At 38.5% G+C, this 27,338-nt stretch overlaps 1 protein-coding gene across 1 annotated transcript in view; it reads left to right on the forward strand.

Moving 5' to 3' along the window:
- Positions 1–27,338, forward strand: part of CDKAL1 (CDKAL1 threonylcarbamoyladenosine tRNA methylthiotransferase) — a 667,990-nt gene that overhangs the window by 212,843 nt on the left and 427,809 nt on the right. Inside the window, exon 8 of the mRNA XM_007454853.1 lies at positions 19,079–19,199. Coding sequence (XP_007454915.1) covers positions 19,079–19,199 — 121 coding nt within the window. The remainder of the gene's footprint in view (positions 1–19,078; positions 19,200–27,338) is intronic.

The raw sequence follows: 27,338 nt of genomic DNA on the forward strand, positions 1-27,338 counted from the left end.
GGGAGGGAGGGGCACGGAGTGCGGGGCGGGCCTGCGGCGGCAGAGGCCTGCGTGACGTTGCACCAGCGTGAGGCGCGCCGTGCCGTTCTCCCGCGGGAGTTATCCCTGGATCACGGGACCCTGGCAGTGGCGGGCTGCACAGGCTTCCCGGAAGGGGGGTGTGGATAGTGACCTGTGCTCGCACACAGGCTTCTTGGTGGCGGCAGCCTTAGCGCCTCATGCCCGTCTCTGGGGTCCGGGCTGATAGCCACGGCTCGCACCCGTCTCTGGGTCTCCTTTAAGCAGCGCTCTGAATCCCCTCTCCTAGCGCCCCAGGAAACGAGGCAAGAAAAAGTCTCTTTCCTGTTCAGCAGCTCCAGACTTTTCCCCGGACTCCCTCCCGGCCAGCCGTGGCGCACTAACCCCCTGCAGGCTGTGTTCACGCCGCCAACCCCAGTCCTCTCCCTGCGCTCCGACCGAAGCCCGAGCGCCAGCTCCCAGCCCCCGCCCGCCCCGGCGGGTGAGCAGTTGAGCCTCTCGAGCTGGTGAGTGCCGGTCGGCCCTGATCCTCTGTGCGGGAATCTCTCCGCTTTGCCCTCCGCACCCCTGTGGCTGTGCTCTCATCCGCGGCTCCGAAGCTTACCCCCCGCCCACCCCCCCGTCTCTGCCAGTGAAGGGACTAGTGTGTGGAAACTTTTCCTCCTTCACAGCTCCTTCCCACTGGTGCAGGTCCCGTCCCTATTCTTTGTCTCTGTTTTTTCTTTTTTCTTTTGCCCTACCCAGGTACGCGGGGAGTTTCTTGCCTTTTGGGAGGTCTGAGGTCTTCTGCCAGCGTTCAGTAGGTGTTCTGTAGGAGTTGTTCCACATGTAGATGTATTTCTGATGTATTTGTGGGGAGGAAGGTGATCTCCACGTCTTACTCTTCCGCCATCTTGAAGCTCCTCCTACATTTCTTTCTTTAAAAAGTACTCATGCACCTTAGTCTTGCTTTACATGGTCATTAAAACCCCCCCCCATTTTTTGGTATAAAATCTTTGAAGGAAATATAAAGCTGGGTATTTGTTCTGCTATATATATATGAAATCCTCTAAATAAAAAACATCTTTAAAAAAGTTCTTGTCTTTGGAAAAGGTAGTCAAACCAGATATCTTAAGATAAATGATTGCAAATAAATGTTGCGTATTGAAAATAGAAAAATGTTTTTACTGTTAAGTCATATTTCTTCTCTAGTCAGTCTCTAATAAAGGAGGCCTCAGTTGTTTTAATATGTTTGCTGGTGTTTCATTTAGTCTGATTTCAGTTGCCTCCAGTGTTGGTAATTGAAGGCTTTCCCAGTATGGTACAATCTGCAAGTTTAATTGATTTTCCATTTCCCCTACCTTCTCAGTAATTGATGTGATCTTGGATTAGGCTGACCTAAATTCCCAGGGTGCTTCACCAAACAGCTCTTTCTTATTTAACACATTGCTATTAATCTTCACTCTGTCAGAATTGTACTTTGCATTTGATACTAATTTAGAATATAAACTTTTTGTAAATTGAGGCTGTAAGACGGAACTATCTCAAGTGTGGTTTTATCAGTGTTAATGACTTAGTAACTTCTCTTTCGATGTCCGATGGAGATTTACTTGAAGATGTTTCTAAACTTAATGAGTAAGTGAACTGAGCTTCGATATGTAGCATGGTACATCTGGGATAGTATTGAACCACAAAAGCACATCTCCTTTTTCAGTATTTGCTTTTCAATAAAATAATTTTCTTTTTCTTTTTTTTTTAACATCTTTATTGGAGTATAATTGTTTCACAATGGTGTATTAGTTTCTGCTTTATAACAGTGAATCAGCTATACATGTACATATATCCCCATATCTCCTTCCTCTTGAGTCTCCCTCCCACCCTCCCTATCTCAAGTGAATAAACTGGCAACATAGAGTAATTTGATGGCTCAGATGGAACTAGACAGGAAATTTAAATCTGATTTTCTCTTTTTCTTGAAAATTTTGATAATTAGAAGTATTTAATAGTCCGTTACTTTTTATTGTCCTAAAGCACAGAGCTGATTTCCCTGTGCTATGTGGCTGCTTCTCACTAGCTAGCTATTTTACATTTGGTAGTGTATCCATGCCACTGTCTCACTTCATCCCAGCTTACCCTTCCCCCTCCCCATGTCCTAAAGTCCATTCTCTATGTCTTTGTCTTTATTCCTGTCCTGCCCCTAGGTTCTTCAGAACCATTATTTTGGTTTGTTTTTTAGATTTCCATATATATGTGTTAGGATACGGTATTTGTTTTTCTCTTTCCGACTTTACTCTGTATGACAGACTCTAGGTCCATCCACCTCATTACAAATAACTCAATTTTGTTTCTTTTTATGGCTGAGTAATATTCCATTGTATATATGTGCTACATCTTTATCCATTCATCTGTCGATGGACACTTAGGTTGCTTCCATGTCCTGGCTATTGTAAAGGGTGCTGCAGTGAACATTGTGGTACATGACTCTTTTTGAATTATGGTTTTCTCAGATTATATGCCCAGTAGTGGGATTGCTGGGTTTTATGATAGTTCTGTTTTTAGTTTTTAAAGGAACCTCCATACTGTTCTCCATAGTGGCTGTATCAATTTACATTCCCACCAACAGAGCAAGAGGGTTCCCTTTTCTCCACACCCTCTCCAGCATTTATTGTTTGTAGATTGTTTAATGATGGCCATTCTGACTGGTGTGAGGTGATACCTCACTGTAGTTTTGATTTACATTTCTCTAATGATTAGTGATGTTGAAATATGCTTTGAATGGATACTCTTATGCATCATCACATTATGTAATCTCTTATGTAGTTACTATAGTCTGAATATAGTAGAAAATGTTGTGCATTGGCTTTATATGTTGGGAACACTTCCCAGTCTCACTGGTATAATTAGATAGGTGATAACTTCTGCCTTCTAATAACTAAAGGCGCCAGAAATTTATTGCTGTTATTTAGTTTTGTTTTGTTTTTTCTCATGAGACTGTTTGTTTTAAGTTTATGTTCTGTGTTAATATGTGGTTACAGGTTGGTAAACATTGCATTTTGCCACCTTCTTAGATGTGTCAGTTCATGTCCCTTTCAGTCTTCTTTCCCTTCTCTCTCCTCCTTTGTTTCCCTCAAATAACCAGTCCTCTAACTTTACTTATTTATCCTCTGTGTTTCTTATATGTTCTAGAATGAACTTATTTTTATTCACTGTATCTCTTTTATGTAGCATTTTTTCAAATCATAATAGTTTTAGAAGTATGACCAGGCAAATGTCTTTATGTCCCAAGCAGCAAAGTTCTACCATAAGACTGTAAGTTGATTTTTCACATCACTTTCTTTTATAATAGCTAGTTTGGAATAATGGCTGGCAAGGACTGTTTATTGGAGAAACCACAATGTCTTATCTGTATTTCTCTAACTTTATAACTTTATTAGCTAAATTATCAGTCCTGTTTCTAGCCACAGAAACACTAAGCAGTCCCAGAATTATTTGTCTGCTCCAAAATAGCCAATAGATGCTCTCGAAAGAGTCTTCTTTAAACATTGGAAGGAGTAATGTTTTTTTTATTTTTTAAAATAAAAGTAGTTAAGTAACTTTAATTTGTCAAATATTTTTCTGCCATTAAAACTTTTAAAACTCAAATAAATGCATAAATGTGTCCCCCAGGTGAATTCTGCTGTGCTGGCTTCAGACTTGTTTTATATGTTTTGTTTTGTCTTAAAGTTAATTACACTGCTTTTGTGTGTTCATCACTTATATGTCCCTTTCTGTTCAAAGATGCATTATCTTATGGTTTGCAACCACCTTTTATTAATAATGGAATTTATCAATATGAAGACTTGAGTATTTCATTAACTTTGACTTCTTCATTCCAGAGTGCAAGTGGGGAGGCTGCATAGTGTTGAATAGTTTGTTAGGTTGATGATCATGTTAAGAGTTTGCACATAACACTGTTATAATGGTTCACTGGATTTGATTGTTCAAAACAAGGAAAGGAAATTACTTTAAGTTTGAACTTCTCAGGCTTCCCATGACCCAACCCTTGTGTTAGTGGTCCCACTGATCTGTCTGGTAAAGTAGCCCCATCCTTCCTTGTTTAAATATTAACAGCGACTTGGCTGCTGTGAAAATTGCACTTACATGTTAACTCTTTACAAAGCTTGATTCTGCCTTGGCAGATTCCATGAAGGTGAGACTGCAAGTATTGTTGAATTCTCTAAATATGCATTACTGTAGTCTAGACTTTTGTGAGAACTGTTCATGTTAAAACAGTTTATAAAGTTTGAACATTTATCATGTCTGTGTATTAATAATTTTCATTGCAGGTATTTGGTATTCTCAGATATAACAATTTCTGAGTCCCACAGTTCTAATTTCTGTTTATTCTAATAGGATTTATTTAGTAAACAATGACAAGTAGATCAGTTAATCCTGTTTTGAGGCTCTCATAGAAAACATTAAAATTAATATAATAGGGCTTCCCTGGTGGCGCAGTGGTTGAGAGTCCGCCTGCCGATGCAGGGGACACGGGTTCATGCCCTGGTCCGGGAGGATCCCACATGCCGCGGAGCGGCTGGGCCCCTGAGCCTTGGCCGCTGATCCTGCGCATCTGGAGCCTGTGCTACGCAACGGGAGAGGCCCGCGTACCGCAAAAAAAAAAAAAATTAATATAATAAAAAAACTTTAATGTACTTAAGTTCTTCCTTTATTGTAACTACCTTTGTAGAGAATTGACATGTGGTGCACTGCTTTTATACTCTGCGTGCATATGTGTGGTTTATTGCATGTCTGGAGAAGCTTTAGTCTTCATTTAAAGAATCTACTATTTTTGTTTAGTAAAATATAATGAGAATAGTTGGGACGATAAACTTAGAGAAAATAATCCTAGCAGCTTTATTACGTTTATTAAATAGAGGGTGAAATTGTAGGTTGATTGTGGTATTTTCTGTTGCAGTTTGACTGTTCTTTAACACAATAGTAAATCGTATTGGTAATTTTTCTTTGGTACTTTATAGCTTGGTTCTGTAAAGATAGAAATACAAAGCGGAAACCAGGTGATGTTAGAGGTGCAGTATCTAAAACTCCATTACCAAAATATACATAAAAATTATGACATTTTTGAAAATTTTATTTAAAAAATATTGATATTTTATTGCCAGTAAAATCATATAACACAAACAAGTGAAAAAACTGGCAACATAGGGCTTCCCTGGTGGCACAGTGGTTGAGAGTCCGCCTGCCGATGCAGGGGACACGGGTTCCGGAACCTGTGCTCCGCAACGGGAGAGGCCACAACAGTGAGAGGCCCCTGTACTGAAAACAAAACAAAACAAAACAAAACTGGCAACATAGAGTAATTTGATGGCTCAGATGTAACTATACAGGAAATTTAAATCTGATTTTCTTGAAAATTTTGCGAATTAGAAGAATTTATTTAATGAGACTAGTTGTAGGGTGTCTTTTATTAGGTGATGCCATTGACCTTTCCTTAGAAAACCTAGTATTGTTAGCACTTGGTATAGAGAAAGAATGCTCAGTTGATACAGTTTTGTATCTAATGTTTGGAGATGCACATCCTTTCTTTTAAAAGTTCATTCCATAACACTCTACAAAGCACATAGCATATGTGTAGCAGTTACTTCTGAGACTGAGAGAATAAACACTAATTTCACTTACTTATTAGTTTGGGGGTGGGGGGACTCATTTGCAGAATCTCCAGTTAGGATATCAACTATGGATGGATTTTTAAGGAGAAGTTTATCAGTATTGCTGTTATAACAAGGCACACATTTCATTGAGTAATAAAGAAATAGTAACTGAAATGTCTTTGTGAAAGATGGTTTCTAACACATTAAATCTTTAGTGTAATTCTGAAAATTCAAGTGCCTCATTTCTTTAAGCTGCCCTGAAGTCTGGTGCTGTGATGGGCTAGAATCATGGATTGAGAATGTGAACGGTTATGTTGAGTTACTTGGTCTGCTGCTAACAGCGTCGGGTTTAACACCCTCTGTAACCTCGTTGTCCTGTTTCCTGGGCTGTAAATTGTATGACATGGAAGGTCCCTTCAGCTCTGACTGACATTCTAGGAGTGTTGGAGTCTGTAATATAAAACTGAGTTTCAGAGCCTGTCATTAGAATGAGACATTGACATTTTGGACAGTGATCTCTAGCAAAAGTTATTGTAATGTGACTAGCTTTTTCTTGCATCCTAATCTCCACATGCCAGAGTTTGCTTTTTCTTTCCCCATACCTTCTTACTTACAAAATGAATTTGAAGGCGTTTGTGGCAGACATACCATGCATTTTTCTTTTGTATGTCTCTGTATTCTCCAGTGAAGAGGGTCTTGAGTAAAGCACAGTTCCCTGACACCTTTGCCTTTACTCTATTCCGTGGTATTGCCTTTACTCTATTCCGTGGTAATGCCATCCTAGGTGGTGGTAAGTGGTGTTCTTCCTGGTGTCACTTAAGAGTTTTGTGCTTCTCTAAAGCAACTTTCATTTCTACTCTGGGGGGGCTTCCCTGGTGGCACAGTGGTTGAGAGTCCGCCTGCCGATGCAGGGGACACGGGTTCGTGCCCCGGTCCGGGAAGATCCCACATGCTGCGGAGCGGCTGGGCCCGTGAGCCATGGCCCCTGAGCCTGCGCGTCCGGAGCCTGTGCTCCGCAACGGGAGAGGCTACAACAGTGAGAGGCCCGCGTACCGCAAAAAAAAAAAAATCCACATCATTTCTACCCTGGGGCATATTTATTTTTGGGACTTCGAGACAGGCAGTTTTCATCTTGGTGACTGGGATTGCTGGGGGGTAAAAAGTAATTTGAGAGGATTTAGTGCAAATTGTGAACATCACCTGCAGCAGTGATTCTCAAGGGTGTTTGCTTGGAGAGGGACCCTTAGCCAGAGTGGGAAGATGGCAGGGTGGCTTACCTGAACCTGGGGAAGCTGGGGGGCTTGGAGACTCTGCCATGTGGCCCTTCACCTAGATTCATTTGCCATGTGAGCCACTGTCACAGTGGTAAGCATCCTATCACTCAGATGTCCTGGGGTGGGAAAACAGCCATAGCTCTCTGGCATCTATGCTTAGACTTACCCAGGGTCAGGTGCAGTTCCTGGTACCCTACTTATGCCTTCTTTCTCTTCCCTTATATTCAAGAAATTGTATCGGAATGCAGTGAATGATTTGAGAGGGATGACCTTGAATCTACTTTGATTTATATATTTAAAATATTAAATCATTCGCAAATCTGATTATCATTATCAATGCAATTATTTGTGACCTATTTCCTAGTTCTCCAGAGGTTTAAAAATAAATGGGATCTGACTTTATTTTACAGTGATTGAAAGTTTTAAAAATCTCCTTGCCTTCTTGCTTTTGAGAAACTTCATTAGCATTATAGGTCTTGATAAGATTACAGTTGCATTAATTATAGTAGCAACTGTAATTACCTTCTGTCTGGCTCTTTGTAGCTTACCCTTTCGTATACATTAATTCATTTGTACTCCACAGGAACCCTGGCATTACTGATTATATAGCAAGGCAGCAGTGTACTATAATTTGAAACCTACTCCTCTAATCTCAAGTTCTTTAGGTTCTATTAAGCTGCTTACCTTGAATGGAGGGAAGTGAGAAAGTGAGACCCATTTATTGTTCTCTCCATCCCTCCTGCCTGTTGACTAAGATCACGGCTCAACCATTTCTAGTTCCCTTTCATATTCTCACTTACACGTTTTGTTCCTTCATGTTTCGTTTCCTCTTTGATTTCTTTTTCCCTTTCCTCCTTCTCAGTTTTACTTGCCATTTTATTTTGTGCCAACATAAAAACTTTTTTTGTAAGGAGTTAATAAAGATTTGCTATATTTTTTTAAAAAATTCTGAAAAGAATATTTTAGTCTTACCTTGCTGTAAGGGTGCTTAATTTAGGAAATGAGTGAGTAAACGTATTCCTTAGATTTAAGCAAACAATAAAGAAGCTAATCAAACCAGTAAAAACCTAAAGAGATTCTGCAGAGAGAATTCTCTTGGGTGTGTTTTTTAAAGATAATTTTGGAAGGTTTTAAGGTAAAACATAGTTTATACTGTTTTTACTGTCAAATGATTAAGTCAACAAAGTCCTTCCATGTTTTTTAAGGATATGGCCTATGTTCTAAATTCTAGTTTTGTATTTAGGCCAGATAAGTATTGAAGCTGTAACCAGAAGGATTTTGATGTAGATAACTTTCAGTCTTTAACATTTCACAACCAACATTAATTGTAAATTCTTGAATTAAGGTTTGTTGGTTTGTTTTTCAGTGTTCAATACTGAGGTTTTGAATTAACCTTTAAAAGTAATGTTTAGCCAGTCTTTTGATTAGAAATAAGAATGCATATCTCAAACCCACATAATTCCTATCTCATAAACTATGTTTAGAGGCATTTAATTTTTGAAGGTGGGGTTTTTCACAGTGGAGCTCCTTTATGCCAAGTCTTAATAAATCTTTTCAGTGAATTCTGGTTTTAGCGATAGGCTGGTTTAAGAAGCAGAAGATGAACAGACAGGATTTGTAGCAAAGATCTGTGCTTGCTGTGTTAGCAGTGTTGTGTCCAGATGTACTGGGAAATCTATGTAGTTGTGTATGTAACTTGTATCTGGCCTGCTCAGCCTCCCACACTACAGTGTCATTTCTCTTCGAAGCCTTTCCTGATCTTTTTTTTAGGAGAGTTGACCACTCTCTCATGGTGATCTACTGTCCTTAAAAACACTGATCAGACCATGTCTGACATTTCATTCCAGTTATTTGTTTACAAGTTGTTTTCCTCAAGACCGTAAGTCCCTTTAGGTCAGAAGTCATTTTGATGACTCAGGACAGAATAGGTTTTTTTTGGGGGGGGGTGTTGGTTTTGGGGAGTCTTTATGTTGTATCTAAATATTGATAAAATAATATTTCAAACCTACTTCATTTTTTACTCATCTGTAGCATTTTGGAACTTTTGTTTTGGTTATGCATGTGCGTTAGTGTATTGTGTTGTGATATAAAATGTACATCCTCTTTGTTTTTCGTACATTTCTACACTTATTTCACTGTCCTCATTTCTCCAGAAGGGCAGTGGTAATGCCAGTCACAAGGGGTTGAGGACTAAGATTGTGAATTTAAAGCCAACAAATAAGTGCCAGATGCCCCTTCCCTGACTTCCTCCCTTTAGGTTGCCTTTATACTGCCTCCCACTGCTCCTCAGTGACACTTTATAATGATTTGAAGAGTTGCAGTAGGAGCTTGACATTTTCATTCATGATCGGATGTGGGGATTTGAGCTAAGTGTGGCTTACAGCTTCCTTATTCCTTATTCTTGTATAGTGTTGTTCTCTCTCTCTCTCTTTTTTTTTTAGGAGCTTGATTGCCATCTGTTATTAGGTCTGTTATCTCTGCTTTCATCACCTGGTGCAGTAATTTGGGGTTTGAGCATGAGCAGTGATTAAGTTTTTGCATTGCTGCCATGGATGCTTTACTTACTGAAACGGAAGTACTGAGTAGCTTTATGCCATAAACATTAAAGCTGGGGAGGGGGAAGGGGAAGCTGGGACAAAGAGAGAGAGTGGCATTGACATATATACACTACCAAAGGTAAAATAGATAGCTAGTGGGAAGCAGCTGCATAGCACAGGGAGATCAGCTTGGTGCTTTGTGTCCACCTAGAGGGGTGGGATAGGGAGGGTGGGAGGGAGACGCAAGAGGGAGGGGATATGGGGATATATGTATACATATGGCTGATTCACTTTGTTATACAGCAGAAACTAACACACCATTGTAAAGCAATTATACTCCAATAAAGATGTTACAAAAAACACCCCAGGGCTTCCCTGGTGGCGCAGTGGTTGAGAGTCCGCCTGCCGATTCAGGGGACACGGGTTCGTGCCCCGGTCTGGGAAGATGCCACATGCCGCGGAGCGGCTGGGTCCGTGAGCCATGACCACTGAGCCTGCGTGTCCGGAGCCTGTACTCCGCAACGGGAGAGGCCACAGCAGTGAGAGGTCCGCGTACCGCAAAAGAAAACAAAACAAACAAAACACCCCAAAACATTAAAGCCTTGGAGCTACTGAAATTTAGAATTCAGGAGATGTGTGGTGACCTAAATGGGAAGGAAATCCAAAAAAGGGGATATATGTATACGTATAGCTGATTCACTTCGCTGTATGGTAAAAACTAACGCAGCATTGTAAAGCAGCTATACTTCAACACAAATTAAAAAAATAAAAAAGTAAATAAATAGAGTGTGGGGAAAAAAAGAAAAGAAATATATAGACTTCAGGGGAGCCTACTGTAGCAAGACAGCCAACCACCTGAGTTCTTTTAAGGGTCAGTACTGAGGTGGAGTTAACTGATGTGCAAGTGCTTTGACTTGTGAATATTTTGATGTACACTTGATTTAGATTGTGAAAAGTAAGTTGGCACCGTATAAATCTCCCCCCACTGTCATAAAAGGTATATCTGCTTGCAAAAGATGTAATTAAATCATAAAATTAAATGCTTCTGGTAGTTTGCCTCCAGAAGGAATTTCCATTACTATAAGGAGACATCTTGCTTACGTGGATTATTTATTTTATGTATTCTTTGTCCAGTATGATGACTTGAAAATAGTTGTCATTAGTTGTACCAACAATGCTGTACGAATGGAAGAAAAAGTTGCCTTAGAATTTTCCATTCCAACATGTTTTCATCTTTACATCTTCCACAGTTCTGGATCATACATAAATTTCACGCCATTATAATTATAGTGTAGATACTTTTTTGTGCAAGAAGAGTTTTGATATTAAATAACCCTCAAACTTTGAGGGGATTTAAACTTTGTGTTCTGTCCTTATCTTAGCTTCCTCTCCAACCCAAAACTCTGGAAATGCATGCTGGTAACATCAGGACCTTAGTAGAGGCTCTCTTTGCTTATACTTTGATTCACGCTTTGAATTCTGTCTTTTTGGACAGTTGATTCTTACCATTCTCTTATTTTAATGTCTTTTTCTAGGTGTCATTGTTCTAGTATTTAAATTCTTCGTAATTGCTGAAATCTTAGTAGCTAAAATTGGCGCTTGAATTGTAGTGATCTTGTGTTTTGAGTCAATTCTAGCATTTTGGGTAAAATTTTCCAACCCAGACTAGCTGCTTCTTTCACTTAACCCAACTTCTTTGTTTCACTTTGCTTTCTCCTTTTAAAATGAAAATATTTCAAGAGAGTTACTTAAGTGTGACTATTAGAGAATGCTTGCTTTCTTGGGAGGAGCCTACATGTGAGGAATGACATTGAACGGAGCAGAGACAAACTTTCGCTAAATTTTTGTTTTTCTATGTAATTAAGTAGTTAAAAAGCCTTTGGCGGCTATGCCGAGTAACAGCTCCAAGCATTTTGTAGAAAAACAGTAAACTGAGCTTTCCTTTCTAATATTCTTAAACAATATTCAAATTGATGGGGCTCTCTTAAGTGAGAATTGATGTCTGTAGTGCATTTACTCATTTTTTTGTTTTTGTTTTTGCTTGAGTATCTACCAGTCTTCTCTTACCCTCTGCCCCAGCATTGGGTTGGGTTTGCTTTTATTAGGAAGCTTTCCAGCAGGACGACCCAGAGCTTAGGGTTCAGATAGGTCTTCAGAATATCTGTTAATAAGACTGAATTTGTGTGAAGTGAGAGCAGTTAGTAAGAGATGAAAGCAACTTGGCATAAGGCCTCTCTGGTGGTAGTGGAGGTGGGTGGTAACATATTAAGGAAACAGTGAATGGCCTTTAAAATTAGGTGAGAAGAATGAAGTATTGAAGGAAAGTCTGGCTGTTTACAGAGGCTTTAGAAGAAAAAGAAATTAAAGGGACAAGAAATAAACAATTGGAGTCCAAGTTGCCAGATTATTGGTGCTTCTATAATGTGTAATGATATTCTAAGGCTAACTTGTACAAATGACTTTAGCTTTGAGAACCAGAGGGGGAACGATTGGTTTGTATATAGAAACATAATTTAATTAATAAATACGTATTTTGTAGGTGGTCCTGTTTCTATCAGTGTGTGTGTGTGTGCGCGCGTGTGCGTGCGCTCATATGTGTTTACATATATGCTTATATTACAGGGGTTGGTACTTTTCTGCTTTTGAATGACCATTATAATTGGCTTCCTGACATGTTGACAGACTGGGCTTTCTAGTATGTATGGGTGGGATGTTTTTCCTCAGCTCTAATAATGTTCAGTGCAGTTAGCACTGTGGGATTTGGGAAAGATTATTTGCTCATGAAGATCCATAAACCACACTGAATATTGATTCAACGAGTATAGCCATTGTACAAAATATGCCTTTTTTCGTATAGGTTTTTCAGTGTTATGAATTCACAGGTGTGCATATAATAGTGAATTATATAAAACAAACTAGCTTTTGGTTCAATACTTTGTAATATATAATAATTTTAGCTAAAAAACAGTTTAGTAACATTCTTTACTGGATTAGATCAAATGTAAAAACGAGCACAGAATCAGGGTTGTGTAGCTGATTTATAAATAACTGCTGAAAGCCTCAGGCTTAAAATTAAATTTGGTTTAACAGGACTGAATTTTATGTGACACTTGTAAGTAACAACTTAGAGAGATGTTTATTAAAGATGGTTAATAAGCCCACTGAGACATATTTGACCATTATTTAGAGGAGATGAAATGTGAATTTACATTGAAACTGGGAAAGATAAAATCTTGGAAATAGAACATTTGAGTATGTCCCATTCTGTATATAAGGCAATCTTCTTTTTTCATCCTTGGATTAAAATCGCATATTTCTGTTTTAATAACTTACATCTTTATCCCTGTCTCCTCAGTGGTCTCATGTTATTATCAGTTTATCTGGTCACACTGAGCATCATTGTTCCCATCTGTTCCTATTAATACTTCCTCCTTTAATTTCTTATTACGTGTGATTGAAATGATGTAAAAACCAATATTTTCACTCTCCTTTTCTTTCAAACTCTGTTGTCCTGATTTCTTTTCTTCCTCTTCTTCTCTTCAGTCTAGCCACAAAGGGTGATGAAATCCGCAGTAGTCACAAAATAAATTGGTACTCATTGAGCAGAGTGTTCTTTTTCCTTCACAGTGCTAGGCATCAGTGGCTAATCAGAAGGGATTGTATAGAGAAGCAGTGTGTGAGTGTCTAATGGTGGGCCTTACGGCTTGGTCCCTTCATAAATATAGCATGTTCATTTTCAGTATAAATTTGCTCCAAAAGTTTCCTTTTTACCTTTCACATTTGTATTCCTTCAGCATGTTTCCCTGTTCCTGAGTCCTTGTTTCCTTTCCTTTCCGTCCCACAGATACACCTTCTTTAAGACATCTCCTTCAGTTTTATTATTTATTCTGTCAAATTTCAGTTTGTTTTAGAGGATAATAATATTGATAACTGCACATATAATGGGTAATGATTTGTAGTATATGTTTTTATTCTGTGGTCTGTAGATTTAAGGAGTTACTTTGAAATAGCAATTCTGTTTGCAAAAGGATTTTTTAAAAAGATGGTATAACAAGTATAAAAGTTCTATTCTGCTAGTCTGTTTTTTAAAAAATTAATCATTATGTGGTTGAATTTCCTTTCTTTCATCTTTGACCAGATATAATGAGGGACTTTTATGTTATTTCCTACTTTGCTTTTAGTGTGGTATATTTTTCAATTAAAAAAAAAAAACAGACTGTTGCTAGGTCTGCCACTCTTTAATGAATCATTGGATTGGAAAATAATTCATTATATCATCAGGCAGGATATGTTCCTTTATTTGCATGTAGATAGTTGGAGATGAATAATTTGTCAAATGTTATTAGTACAGGCTCATGTTGCTGAAGTCTCAGCGGGATATAATGAAATTTGTCTCCGGCTAGTATGAAAATAGCATGCCTTTGCGTAGTCATTATTGAACTTTTGGCATCTCTCAGAGAACTATGATGTTATCATGCCAATCTTGCTCACCTCTTCATTAACTGGAGTTGTGATTGAAGAGTTCAACTTATCTTGAAAATCTGTGAAATCTGGTATGCCAAATGCTTGCTTGAGTCTAACTGTGTTTCTCCATCAGAGCAAGAATTTTCAGAATGAATGAAGTACTTAATGTTTCTTATTAAAGCGATTAGTACAAAAAAGGCCATGACTGATGGTTTTATTACTTCTGGTCCTGAAAAGCTCTCTGTACAGGAGATGTTTAAGCAGTATATCTTTCTGAAATGAGGGGTGATGAAACATACATATAATTGCTTAGAATCTTATATCTGTACTAATTACGTTTTTGGAGTTATTTTAAATAATTGCTTTTAAAAAGTGGGCTTTGATTAGCTTGTGGCACGACTGCGTGAGAAGGTCAACAAATCTCCCCACAAGCAACAACAAAGCTGGACAAATGGTCAAAAACAAGCCATTCTCGCATTCTGGAAATTGACTAAAAGCAGTCAGCAAACTGAGAAGTGTTTATTTGTGCAAACAACTGAGCTTTGGGTAAGAACAGTATGAGTCTGTGGTGTTTGTGCCTGGTGCTACTGCCGTTTTTCTTCCTCAGCTCTGTGGGCAAGGTTGTTCAACCAGGGCAGGGCAGGCTGTAAAAACCAGCAGCTTCACTGCTGCTCCCAAGAAGGCTCAGTTGACTTGGAGGACTGTTTGGGAAAGTGAAGATGTTTATGGCACGTGACGGGGGGCGGGGGGGCAGGGGATGGGGTGTCTCTGGCTCTACACACCTGAAGTTGTAGGCCTGTTTGGCAGAAGTGGTAGACAGACAGACTAGCCACAGATTTAGCAGAGACTTCTGGGAGGTGAGACAGAGAGAGGATGCTTGATAAGTCTTCGCAAACTGTAAACTGATTGGACGTTGTGCACATGCACAACAGGGACCAGAGTGGGCCCAAGCTGCCTACACTTATCTGTTGGCTGGAGCTTGTATGCACATCACGAGAAGGTGGGAGAGGACCCAAGAAAGCCCAGGAGAAAGTAAAAGATGGGGCGGACTTGAAAATGGCCCTAAGTTTGAACGCTCTCGTCTCATACACAGATGAGTCAACACATAGTTAGGAATCTTACTGGTTTAAGGTGTTTGAGCATATGTGTGACCAGTCCTTGACTTAGCTTTGCTATGCAGATACAGAATTGACTGCTGGGAAGTTACGCTTTGTGGGGAAGAAAGCCAAAAAAGCTAAGAAAGGAGATTAATGACCATTCATTGTGGAGACATAAACTTCATAGACTACACTTTGGGTGATTAATATGAATTGAGAGTTGCTACAATATATTACCTAAAATTTCTAGTATTTAACAAAATATTATGATACATACAAAGAAACCAAGTATAACCACATTCAAGCGGGAAAAAAGCAGTCAGTATCGATTGTCATTGAGTGGCCAGAAATGTTGGATTTAGCAGACAAAGACTTAAAAGAACTAAGTGAAACGATGTTAAAAGCATTTAAGAAAAGGATGATGACAGTGACTTGAATACAGAATCACAAAATGATGGAAATTATAAAAGAGAACCAATAGGAAATCTGGAGTTGAAAAGTACAGTAGCTGAAATGAAAACATTCATTAGTGGGGCTCAACTGTAGATTTGAGATGGCAGAAGAAAAAAATCTGTGGATAGACCAAGAGAAATGATGTGATTTGGATAGAAGAAAAGAGGAAAAATGAAAAGGGCCTCAGAGACCATTGGGACAACACCTGGCACACCAAAAAATGTGTCATGGGAATCACAAAAGAAAAGGATACAGTAAAAAACAGCAACAGCAACAACAGTAGTTTTAAACCGTACTGGATGAAAACTTCCCAAATTTTATGAAAACCATTACTTTCGGATCCAGAAAGCTAAATGAATTCCATGTAGAGAAGTCCCAGATATCCATACCTGTACACATCGTAGTCATTGTAGAAAGAGAGGGAAAATCTTGACAGTATAAGAGAGAAATGACATACTGTGTACCGGAGAACAACAAGATTAATAGTCGACTTCTCACCAGAAGCACTAGAGGTCAAAGACAGTGGATTGATATATTCAGTGCTCAGAGAACAAAACTGTCAACAAAGAATTCTATTGATATATCCAGCAAAAGTATCCTTCACAAATGAAGCAAAATAAAGACATTTCCAAATAAAAAATTTGTTGCTAGCAGACTTGATTTACAAGAAATACTGAAGACAATTTTTCAGGCAGAAAGTGGTACCAAATGGAAATCCCCAGGAGGAAATGAAGAGTGCTAGAAGTGGTAATTATGTGGGTAAGTATATAGTACTTTATATATACATATTTTTCACATTTTTCTTTAAAAAACATACAGTTGTGTAAAACAACAATTGTAGCACTATATTTTAGGGTTTATACAACTATATATGTTAATATGTGTGATGGCAGTGGCACAAAGGAGGAAGAAGGAAAAGAAGTGATTCTGGGACGATTGAATATCCATGTGCAAAAATAAACTTAGACCTTTATTATACACAAAAAGTAACACAGTGTATCCCAGACCTAATTATAAGAGTGAAAACGATAAAACTTGTGGAAGAAAATGTAGGAGAAATCTTTGTGCTCTTGGGCTAGGCAAAGAGTTCTTAGATATGACACCCAAAGCATGAGCTGTAAAATAAAATATAGATAAGTTGAACTTCATTATATTAAAAAAACTTTTTCAAAAGATGCCATTATGAAAGTGAAACTATAAGCCACAGACTGAGAGAAAATATTTAAAAATCATATATCTCATAAAGGTCATATAAACAGAATATGTAAAGAATTCTTATAATTCAATAATAAGACAAATGCTATAACTAAAATATTGACAAAATACTGGAGTAGACATTTATATTAGTGAGGGTTCTCCAGGGAAAGAGAACCAGTAGGGGTGTGTGTGTGTGTGTGTGTGTGTGTGTGTGTGTGTGTAATGAGATGTATTATAAGGTATTGGCTCCCACCATTAAGGAGGCTGAAAATTCCCAATGTCTGTAGTCGGCAAGGTGAAGACTGTAGAGAGCTGATGTGTAGTTCCAGTACAGGTCCAAAGGTCTGAGAATCAGGAGAGTTGATGGTGTAAGTTACAGCTGGCAACTGGGCAGGTTGCGAGACCCAAGTAGAGCTGATATTTCAGTCTTGAGTCTGAAGGCTGTAAAAGACCAGTTACTCAGCCCAGAGTCAGACAGGAGGAGTTGGTTCCCTTTTACGCAGCATTTTTGTTCTATTCAGGTCTTTGATTAATTGGATAATGCCCACCAGTGTTAGGGAGAGCAGTGTGCTTTACTCAGTCTGCTGATTCAAATGTCAGTCTCATCCAGAAACACCCTCACAGACACACCCAAAATAATGTTTGGCTAAACGTCTGGCCACCCTGTGGCCCAGGCAAGTTGACGCGTAAAAATTAACCATGACAACATTTTACCAAATGGGAATACAATTGGCTAATCACACGAAAAGGTGCTCAATATCGTTAGTCATTATGGAATGCATATTATTCATTCAAAGCACAATAATACACCACTGCATGCCCACTAGAATAGCTGTTGTCAGAAGTTACTATATGAGTGAGGTCTTGGTGATGTGGAGAAACTCAAACCCTCATACATTGCTGGTGGGATATAAAATGGTAGCACTTCTTTGGAAAAGTTATTTCTTATAAAAGTGAATATAAATTTATGACATAACCCACAATTCTTTTCCTAGGAATCTATCTAAGAGAGGTGAACACATATGTCTGCATGAAGATCTGTATTCAGATATTCATAGAAGCATTATTATAAAAGGTGTTAATTGGGAACAGTCCAAATGTTCATCAGCTGGTTGATAGATTAGCAAAATGTAATATATTTGGTATGGGAGCATGGATAGACTATAAATAAGCTTGAGACAGTTTTGGGGGTAATGGAAATGTTCTAAAAATGGGTTGTGATGATTGTACAACTGTATAAGTTTATTTAAAATAATTGAATTGTATACTTACAATGGGTGAGTTTTACAGGATGTACTTCAGTAAAGTTATAAAAAATAATATGTATATATAGAGAGAAAATGATAAATATGGAAAATAATAATTGGTGAATATCAAGGAGATGGGAATTCTGTTCTTCTAACTTTTCTGTAACTACAATTAATTCAACATTTTAATGGGTCTTAAAAGTGTTCTGAGTCTTTTGTAATGTTTTAAAAAAATAAGTTTAAAAGCTTTTGTTTGTTCTTAAAAATCCAACCCTAGAATGTCTTTTTTTTTTTTTTTTTTTTTGCAGTACGCGGGCCTCTCACTGTTGTGGCCTCCCCTGTTGCGGAGCACAGGCTCTGGACATGCAGGCTCAGCGGCCATGGCTTACGGGCCCAGCCGCTCCGCGGCATGTGGGATCTTCCCAGACCGGGGCACGAACCCGTGTCCCCTGCATTGGCAGGCGGACTCTCAACCACTGCGCCACCAGGGAAGCCCCCCTAGAGTGTCATTTTATCTCAGCTTTTTAATTCTTTACTTCTTTGATTTACAGTTTGCTTTGAGCAGATGATCTGCTTTTGCGCTTGGCCTGCAGGGCCAGTGCCCAATTGAACTCTTCCTGCTTCATATATTTACATATCTGGTCTGTGTTAGGGGCCATTCGTGCCTGTGGAATGCCACTCTGAGGATATTTCTATTTCTCTCATCTGTGCAGTATGAATGTGCAAATATTCTAAGCAAAGCACTTTTTTTTTTTTTTTTTTTTTTTTTTTTGCGGTATGCGGACCTCTCACTGTTGTGGCCTCTCCCGTTGCGGAGCGCAGGCTCAGCGGCCATGGCTCACGGGCCCAGCCGCTCCGCGGCCTGTGGGATCTTCCCGGACTGGGGCACAAACCCGTGTCCCCTACATCGGCAGGCGGACTCTCAGCCAGTGCGCCACCAGGGAAGCCCTAAGCAAAGCACTTTTGACTATAGGACTTGAACACCACTGCTTTTCCCTTTGGTAGTATTTCTTAGGTTCAGTGATCATATCTTCTCCAGGTTGTTTTTATTTGTTTTCATAAAAGAAAAAGTTAAATGCAAATATTAACACATTTGTTGAAAACAGTAAATTAAAGTGAAGTTGTATGACTCATGCTAACATGTTTTCTATGCTTTATTTGAAGGTCACTCTGTGAGACTGCTGGGTCAGAAAAAGGATAAAGGAAAACGGTTGGGGGGAGCACGACTGGATTTGCCAAAGATTAGGAAGAATCCACTGATAGAAATCATTTCCATCAACACTGGGTAAGTTTTTCTCTAACTCATAAAATATTCAATATACTCCATGAATTTTCCTGGCTATATGACATAGAAAAGTAGTGAACATTTCCTTGGGAAAGAAAAATCAAAAATGAATGTTAAAAAAAATCAGACATGAATATCGTCCCCTCTAAGATGTTCCCTGTATGCAGTTGCACTTATATATGCAGCAAGTGTTTTTTTCTTTGATTAACATTACTCTAACTACTTTTTGGTAATAAATGTGGATTTTGTTTTCCAGCTCTGCCCTTGGTTAAAATCTTTTTAAGAAGAGTATTTCTTTTTTTTTTTCTTTTTTTTGTGGTATGTGGACCTCTCACTGTTGTGGCCTCTCCCATTGCGGAGCACAGGCTCCGGACGTGCAGGCTCAGCGGCCATGGCTCACGGGCCCAGCCGCTCTGCGGCACGTGGGATCCTCCCGGACCGGGGCACGAACCCATGTCCCCTGCATCGGCAGGCGGACTCTCAACCACTGCGCCACCAGGGAAGCCCAAGAAGAGTATTTCATTCTGTGAAATGGTTACTACACCCATCATCTTTTACTATTTTTTTAATAGCATTATAGCAAATATTGCCCAAGATCCTAACCATATTTTGATTATTAACTATATGAAATGAATATTTTTAAATGTTACTTTTTTGAGCCTTAAACTGAAGATGAACATCGTGACTGAATATCAAGTACTCTTTAATTGCCATGCTGGTCTGAAGTTCTGCCTGATTATAACTCCTGGTATAATCAGTCATACTTGGTTTTATTTACATTTGTTGAATTTGGTTCTTTTAAATAGTGACTCCATTTGAGAAAGTTACTTATTTCCCACTTTAATCTGTATTATCATAGTCTGTTAATAAATTTAAACCTCATGAAAGTCCCTCCATTCATGCAGCTGCCTCACATTTCCCACAGATTTAAGCCTTCCTGCTCCTTTTAAATTTTAATCTTCCTTCTCTTTTTAAAAATTGTCCTCCTTCTGCCCTTTGCTTTCTTCATGCTCTTTCCCACTGAGAACAGGTGAACTTATCTTTCCTGCTCCAGCATCTTTCTACCTCTCTCCAAGCCAGTGCCGTCCTTTCCTCCTGCACTGTTGCAGCTGTGTTGTCCCTGGTTGTCTTTTCTCTTGCCTTGTCATCCACCTCTGGTTCATCCTCCCCACTGCTGCCAAAGACCGTGGACTGTTGAAGAAGACATTTGGCTTTTTCCTAAAAGCCCTTAGGGACTTTCAGTTGACTTCGTGAATTTGTCCAGGACCAATGTCTGGCCTTCAGTGTGGAAGATTCATAAACCTGGACTCATCAAGCTCAGAGACTACTAGCGACTAAGTGAGAATTTTAACAGTCAGAAGCGTAGCTGTCACATTGACTGGAGAATCTGATAGATTCTCTGGGGCCTGAGCCAAGCTATGGGTGTAAAGGCCGTTTGCTGTTGCCTCTGTGTCTCAGTCACTCTTCTTCCTTCACATGCTGCACTGCTGCTGCTGTTGTTTTTGACTCCTGAATTCAAATTCCTATTAAAATGTCAGCATCCCTACATTTCCTTTCCTCCATGTTTGCCTTATTTTCCTTTGTAACATTTCTCGGTGTTGAAATAGGCGTATGTCCATTTATGTTGTAATTGTCTCCCCTCACTGGCATGTAATAAGGTCCATGAAGGTAGGGAATTGACTTTCTTTTTTGTCATTGTATCCTTAGTACACAGAAGTATGTACACAGTAGGGATTTAGTAAATGTTCACTTATGAATGAATAATTGAGTTCTCTAATTTGGAAGTTGAATGGGATCATGTTAATTTCTTGTTGCAGTACAAATTGCCTTGCTACTTGCACAGTAATACTTGGAGTTGGGCTAAGTGTACTTTCTCCTAAACAATGTCTCTAGAGGGGCAAAGTCTAAATGTTTCTGATAGTCTCATTTTTAAAAAAAAATGCAGGACTGATCAACTCCTTTTTGACTGGCACATTCCTTTAAGTATGTTATTATTTTAGGGCCTGTCAAACCCTTTTGTATTAGAATCTGTTATCTTAGGATCAAGGTGACTTTGTAGCTACTTGTGACCTGCTGAGTGTCGATTTTAACTGTTTGTTTTCAAAGATACTTTATATTTTTAGTCTCCATACTTCTCCATTTTGTCACTCCCCACCTCACACTCCAGTATTCAGTCTCACTGAACTACTTGACATTCTCAGCCTCAAGGTCCTTCTCTCTCTTGACTCCAGGCCTGTCTGTGTGCTGTAAGGATCCCCTGGCGTGTCTTACCATTTCTCCACTTACTTGTGGGTAATCCTGCGTTACGCACTTGTGTGCCCCTTTCTTTGGGTGGCTGCTTGTTCCTCCCCTCCTGACCAGGCTAAATGCCTCCATCTTTCTATTGTGCATCTACAACATTCCCTATTTACCTTGATTATGGCACTTATCAGGATGCATAATTTATATTTTCTACTTAGTTATGAGCTTTGTGAGTTCAGAAAGTATTTCAGTTATCACTATTATTATCTCTGACTTCAGGGTCCAGTACAAAGTGAGTACTCAATAAATGTCGAATTAATGTTGTGTTTTCAAGCCACTACTAATTTATTTTGCCATATATTTTTCAAAGTTTCCCTTAGGTAGCCATTTTAAATAGCATTAAGTTAAAATTTTTCATATATTTATAATTTGAATTTTTCTTCTCTTGGATTTAGTGTTTCTTATAATGAGGCTATAGACTTTTTTTAAAGCTCACTGGGTATTTCCTTTCACTTTCTCATCCTCTCACATCTCTCATATTACAGTATAGAATTGCCTCTTAGTAAATAAATTAGCAAACATTCTTTTGCTGTTAAGAGAATTAATCTGTACTGTCACTCGTTGAGATAAGAGTTTCTGAACTTCTCTGACTACTAATCATTTTCCTGAATCAGTTGGAGCCTTATCACTTGTTCTCAGATGAAAGTCTCTCCATGAGTGTTTGTCGACAGTATCACTCTTACCATCTTTACCTTGAATTTTATTTTTTTACCTCCAGTAGAGCTCATTGCTTTTTTTCATTTACATTTAAATGTTTTAAAAGAGTTCTACGGATAATTATTTCTTTCAGGAGAAAATTATCATCTCCATCAAAATCTTACACTTTTCAAAGTTTTATGGCTTTGAAGTTAAATATGGATATATAAGTTTCATATAAATTTTCTATTCATCAGTTAGGGAAAGGACCCCATTTGCAGCAAGTTTTATTACATGTATTGGTAATTTAGCAAAGTTGCTATTAAACTCTACAGAGTTGTTATGCTTTGTTATGTTTCTAACTTAAAATGTAAAAGGAGTATATTAGTCGCTTTAGCCAAGGAAGAATTTGAAAATTTCATATCATGCTAGATTGTGGATGAGCTGAGACCACTACTTATTTGATCACATTGTGTATAATAAGAGTACCTTTAGTTCTTAAATAACATTTATTTTTTCTTTCCATGCTCTCAATTTTATGTTCAGTTATTCATCCTTCTTATGTTTGCTGTATTGCATATATAAATTTGGTCTACTCGGTTCCTTGTCTCAATTTACAACATTCTTTTTTTTTGAGGTGAGCCTTCTGAGGTTAGCTGCCCCTTGTCCAATATCACTCTTATTTCTAGACTGTCCCTTATGGGGTAAGGACTCCCTGTAGACATGAATAGGCACACGTTTGTCTAGTAGGATGATGAGAGCTGTATGGACATGACTGAAATGCAGGAGAGAATGAAGTTAATCATTGCTAATGTATATTGAGTGCTTAACGTGGGCCAGACAGAATTCTGTGAAATGTGTATTTTTTCCTGTATTTCGTCCTCACAACAGCCTTGTGAGATTTTTCAGTAGATGAGGAAACTAAGTTACAGAGCGGTTAGGTGACTTCACATTGTCGTGCAGCTAGTAGGTGACTGAGACTGAGGCTTATCTATTGCGCCCGTCAGACACTTTTGTGGGTTCACAGGAGCAAGGGATCATATCAAGTGTGGGAACAGAACAATCTTTGCATTATAGTGACATTTGAAATGAAATTTCAGCATCTATAGGCCACCCACATTTCTTGCTTATGGTTCCTATAGCAACTGAGCCAGGAAGGAATGAGAGCCTGGGTGGTAGTTTTGGGAAGGAAAAGCAAGGGTGGCAGTACTGTGTAATGGTTAAGAAGATGGGCTTTGGCATTCTCCAATGGATTTATTTGTAACCATGGATTTGGAAGTTCCAAAGAGTGGTTGGAGATAGAAATACAAGGCTAAAAAGAAGCCTTAGTTGGAGGGGTGAGAGTTGAGGTCAGTGAAGGTGAATGGTCAGTGCCTGTATATAGGAAATAAGAGGAGAGAGAGGAATTATCTATGAAATAAAACTAGTCAGTGGCGAAGGTTTTATGAAAAGAAGTGTCTAACTGTCAATTACTTCTGATCCCTTGAGGAGAAGTAATGCCAGGTTAGGTGAATCATCTTTGAAAGAGCCGGAAATTTGCAAACCACGTTAGAAATTAGTAGGCTTTGCTACAGGAAGACTGCTCTTTGGAGGAGTTCTGCTATAAAGTGAGAGATGTGGTTTTTAGAATAGAAGGATATTTCTATCTGAGCTTGTTTAGAGACAGAGGGGTAAGGATTAGAAGTATATTGACAGGAGAAACTGTTTAAACAGGAACAGTTGTGAACGTAGTTAGAAAGGTGTTGGAGAGAAAGACACCTTCATGCTTCCTCAGACATAAGAGTAAAGGATGTAAGTTTAAGTGTAGAACTTATCAGTTCATTTTTCTTAAAGGTCTTCACTGATTTAATTTAGAGAAAGGTGCTCAGTTCCTCCATGCTGTCAGGCAAAATGGAGGGTGGAGGGTTCAGTGTCCTCTCCCTTTATGTTTTGGTTAATATACTGTGGTCTCTTTTTGATTCCATTGACTTGAGATACAGCCAGTTCTCGATCAGAATCCCCCCTCCTTCCAAGATTTGTCAGTTTTCTTCTTCCCCGATTTCCTCCCTTTGTTGGTGGTGTTCAGCTGATATTCTACCCTACAGATTTTCTATAAACTGGAAGCTATGTCTAATCTGAGATTCTAATTAAAAATTTGGCCAGAAATAATCTTGTTTCTGGGGTAAATATATGAAATTTGAAGAGTCATGCCAGAGTGTTCCATTTTTTTTCATGAAATTCGTGGAGTGAGGTCATGGTCCTGATGCACAACAGAGTAGGAAATCTGTAGATATTTATGTAGAAAAGTATCAACCAGGTGCCATGATCAGTATAATAGGGAGTCAACATGTGCATAAAAGGAAGAAGTGAGCTGAGGTTGAAAAGCTCAGGTTTTGTCAGGGGACCCCATTTGTGTGATTGCCTTATTTTTTTTCTAGTAGTAAGAATGGAGTGTGGAGACAGAAGGAAATATAGGGGACAGAAAGTTAAAAATCAGAAAATGGGACATAAAGAAAATCTCTGCTTCATTTTGCCGTCTGTCACTATCAAAGTCATCATTTTGACAATCCCTTGGCAATTTTCATTCTTCCAAAGCCACGAGTTGGGTGCTGCTCAGCAGTTCTGATATAAGGTATATCATTTTTTAGATACTACTATCAGATTATCCCTAGTTTGAAGGGGTAATCCTCCCCAGGGCTAAACACATCTTAGAAAATACCATCTGACCCTGTAATACTTTACTGATACTTTCACTTTTAAAATTTATCGTCTTTCTTGTTATTTGCCATCTGCCAGATATAAAATGATATTATATGGGAACCTTTAAGGGGAATCTAATTTTCTTTGAGATTACATACTTGAATTTATTACATTTTTTTAAAGTATCTGTTACTTTTCCCCCTGCGACATCTTAGCTTTGGGAAAACAAACTAAGATATTTCAACTTTTTTTCTATAATGTCCGGAATTTATCAGTCCCTATTCCAGGGCTAGATACATAGGTGAATGAATGAATGAAAGAGAAAGAATGCAAATTTCTCTCATAGAAGTGAAGTAGGATCATTACTAATAACATTTTGCTATCTTTCTGGTTCTAATGATTAAAACATGAAATAATTATTAACTAGATATAATCACAATGCATTTGAAAATATAATGATGTGCTTACCACATTACCAGGTATGGTATTAGATATTATGACATATACAAAGATAAACATTTCCCAAGTCAACAGGTAACTAACATTGACTGAAATAATCCAAAAAATCCAGCTGTAAACACAGAGTGAACTGCAGCTCCTGTTTGGGGAGGATTTGGGTCTTGTTCTGTTCCATGTTCTGGGGAACGAATGCTTTTAGGTGCCAGCATGACACTCTTCTAGGGGTGAGAGTACACAGCAGTGATTCCTGAGACCTCTGAATATAAGCGGTGTGAGATACTCAGGTATCCTCTTACTGCCCCTCTATGAGATGTGGCAGCAACAAAGTAAAAAGGTCTTCTCCTTGACCTTTGTCATCAAACACGAGTACTGCCATTGTCAGTACATGTGCAGAAAATATAAGCCTCAAATGCTATCTTTTAATGTTACTCTTTAAATCACAGCTTTCAGAAAATAACATTCTATTAAAAAAATTTGGTGGTAAAAAATTCATTGGGTTAGTCAAAAAGTTCGTTCGGGTTTTTTGTAACATCTTATGGAAAAACCCAAACGAATTGTTTGGCCAACCTGTAATTAGAAGTGTTCTTATAAAGCTTGGATTAAGGTTCCAAAAAGATCCTGTTAGAAGGTTGAATATATGCAATATCACACTTGTATTAGGGTGAATCTTTTTTAACATTTTTGGAGAATAAAATTTGGGGTATTTTATTTGATAATCCCTTTGAAATGGCTATGTGTTTAGTATATTCAGTGATTCATTAACTTCTTATATCTTAGCATGGTGTCAACAAATAAGTGTTCTTTTTTTTTTCCTGGTTATACTGTACTGTTCTGTTTACATGTCCTGATTGTAATAACCGTGGCACTACTCTGAATCTGCTCTCTTGAGAAAAGCTCCCTCAGCCTCGGTGCCGTCCTCGGAGACATCTATTAGGTCCTGACACCTTTTTCCAAGAGGCAGTATCTCAAGATAAAACATTTTCCAGAAAGAATTCAGCAGACTTAATAGTCACTCATTTATTTAAAAATTATTGGTCAATATCACTTTTTTATATATTGGGCACTGATGACTGTGAATTAATGTAAGTCAGTTTTATCATGTACACTCTTAGAGGTTTTTTTGATAGACAGTAGTACCTACCAATGCGGATTAGTTGCTTCTCTACAACCCAGTTGTCAGGTTATGATGAAAGCAAGTCCCAGTCCAGAATCTGCTATAAGAGTTCATTAAGCAAGCTGGCACTATCCACCTGTTCTTATAAGCTTGGTGACGTCACGTCCTCTTTCTTCTTTGGGGTGCTTAAATCAAACCTTGCACGAAAGTTTCACTTGAACGAGATGAGACAGTATTGTCAGCCTCAAGCAACCAGAATCCTCTACCCAATGTCTAGAGTGAGGGTAAAGGAGGGACCAAGACAGAATAATATCCTTAATGGTCCAAGCCAGTGCTACCCAAAGTGTGATCCATGGACCAGTGCCAGGTTATTAACTATTGATGACTAGTCTGTGACAAGTATAGAAATTGAGAGTAAGCATCTTAGAAACTTTTAATATGATTTAACGTTGCTGCAATGTCTTATAATTCCTTTTCACTGTATTTTACAAAAATACTGGTTTATAAGAGGTTGGAAATAAAAATCCTGATCTGTCTCTATAGATAGTTTGAGAAACACTCGTCTCAGCTATGGTGTTGCAAAATTCTTTACCGTCTTCTGGCAAATATTTTAGCCAGTCAACTCATCTTGAATGTCACTGATTCCACCAGTGGATCCCATTTCTACTATCTTTTATGCTATTAGGTAACCACTTGTGTTTAGTAGTTAACCACTACTTTCACAAATGAAAACTTATTTCTGTCACTTATTATGCTAATTTGCAAAGCCTCTGCTGTTGACCAAGGATAAAAGACAGCTAAAACATACCAGTAGGCTCTGGAAGGTAGCCATTCTAATTAAATACTAGCAAATTGTAGCTTAAAATAACTCACACATTTTATGTTACACCCTTGACATTCAGTTCTTTCAAAAGTAAATTATAGAAGTCCTAACATGGCCCATGTGAAAC

The sequence above is a fragment of the Lipotes vexillifer genome, unplaced genomic scaffold (assembly GCF_000442215.2).
Source record: "Lipotes vexillifer unplaced genomic scaffold, Lipotes_vexillifer_v1.1 scaffold428, whole genome shotgun sequence".
In the NCBI taxonomy this organism is placed as follows: Eukaryota; Metazoa; Chordata; class Mammalia; order Artiodactyla; family Lipotidae; genus Lipotes; species Lipotes vexillifer.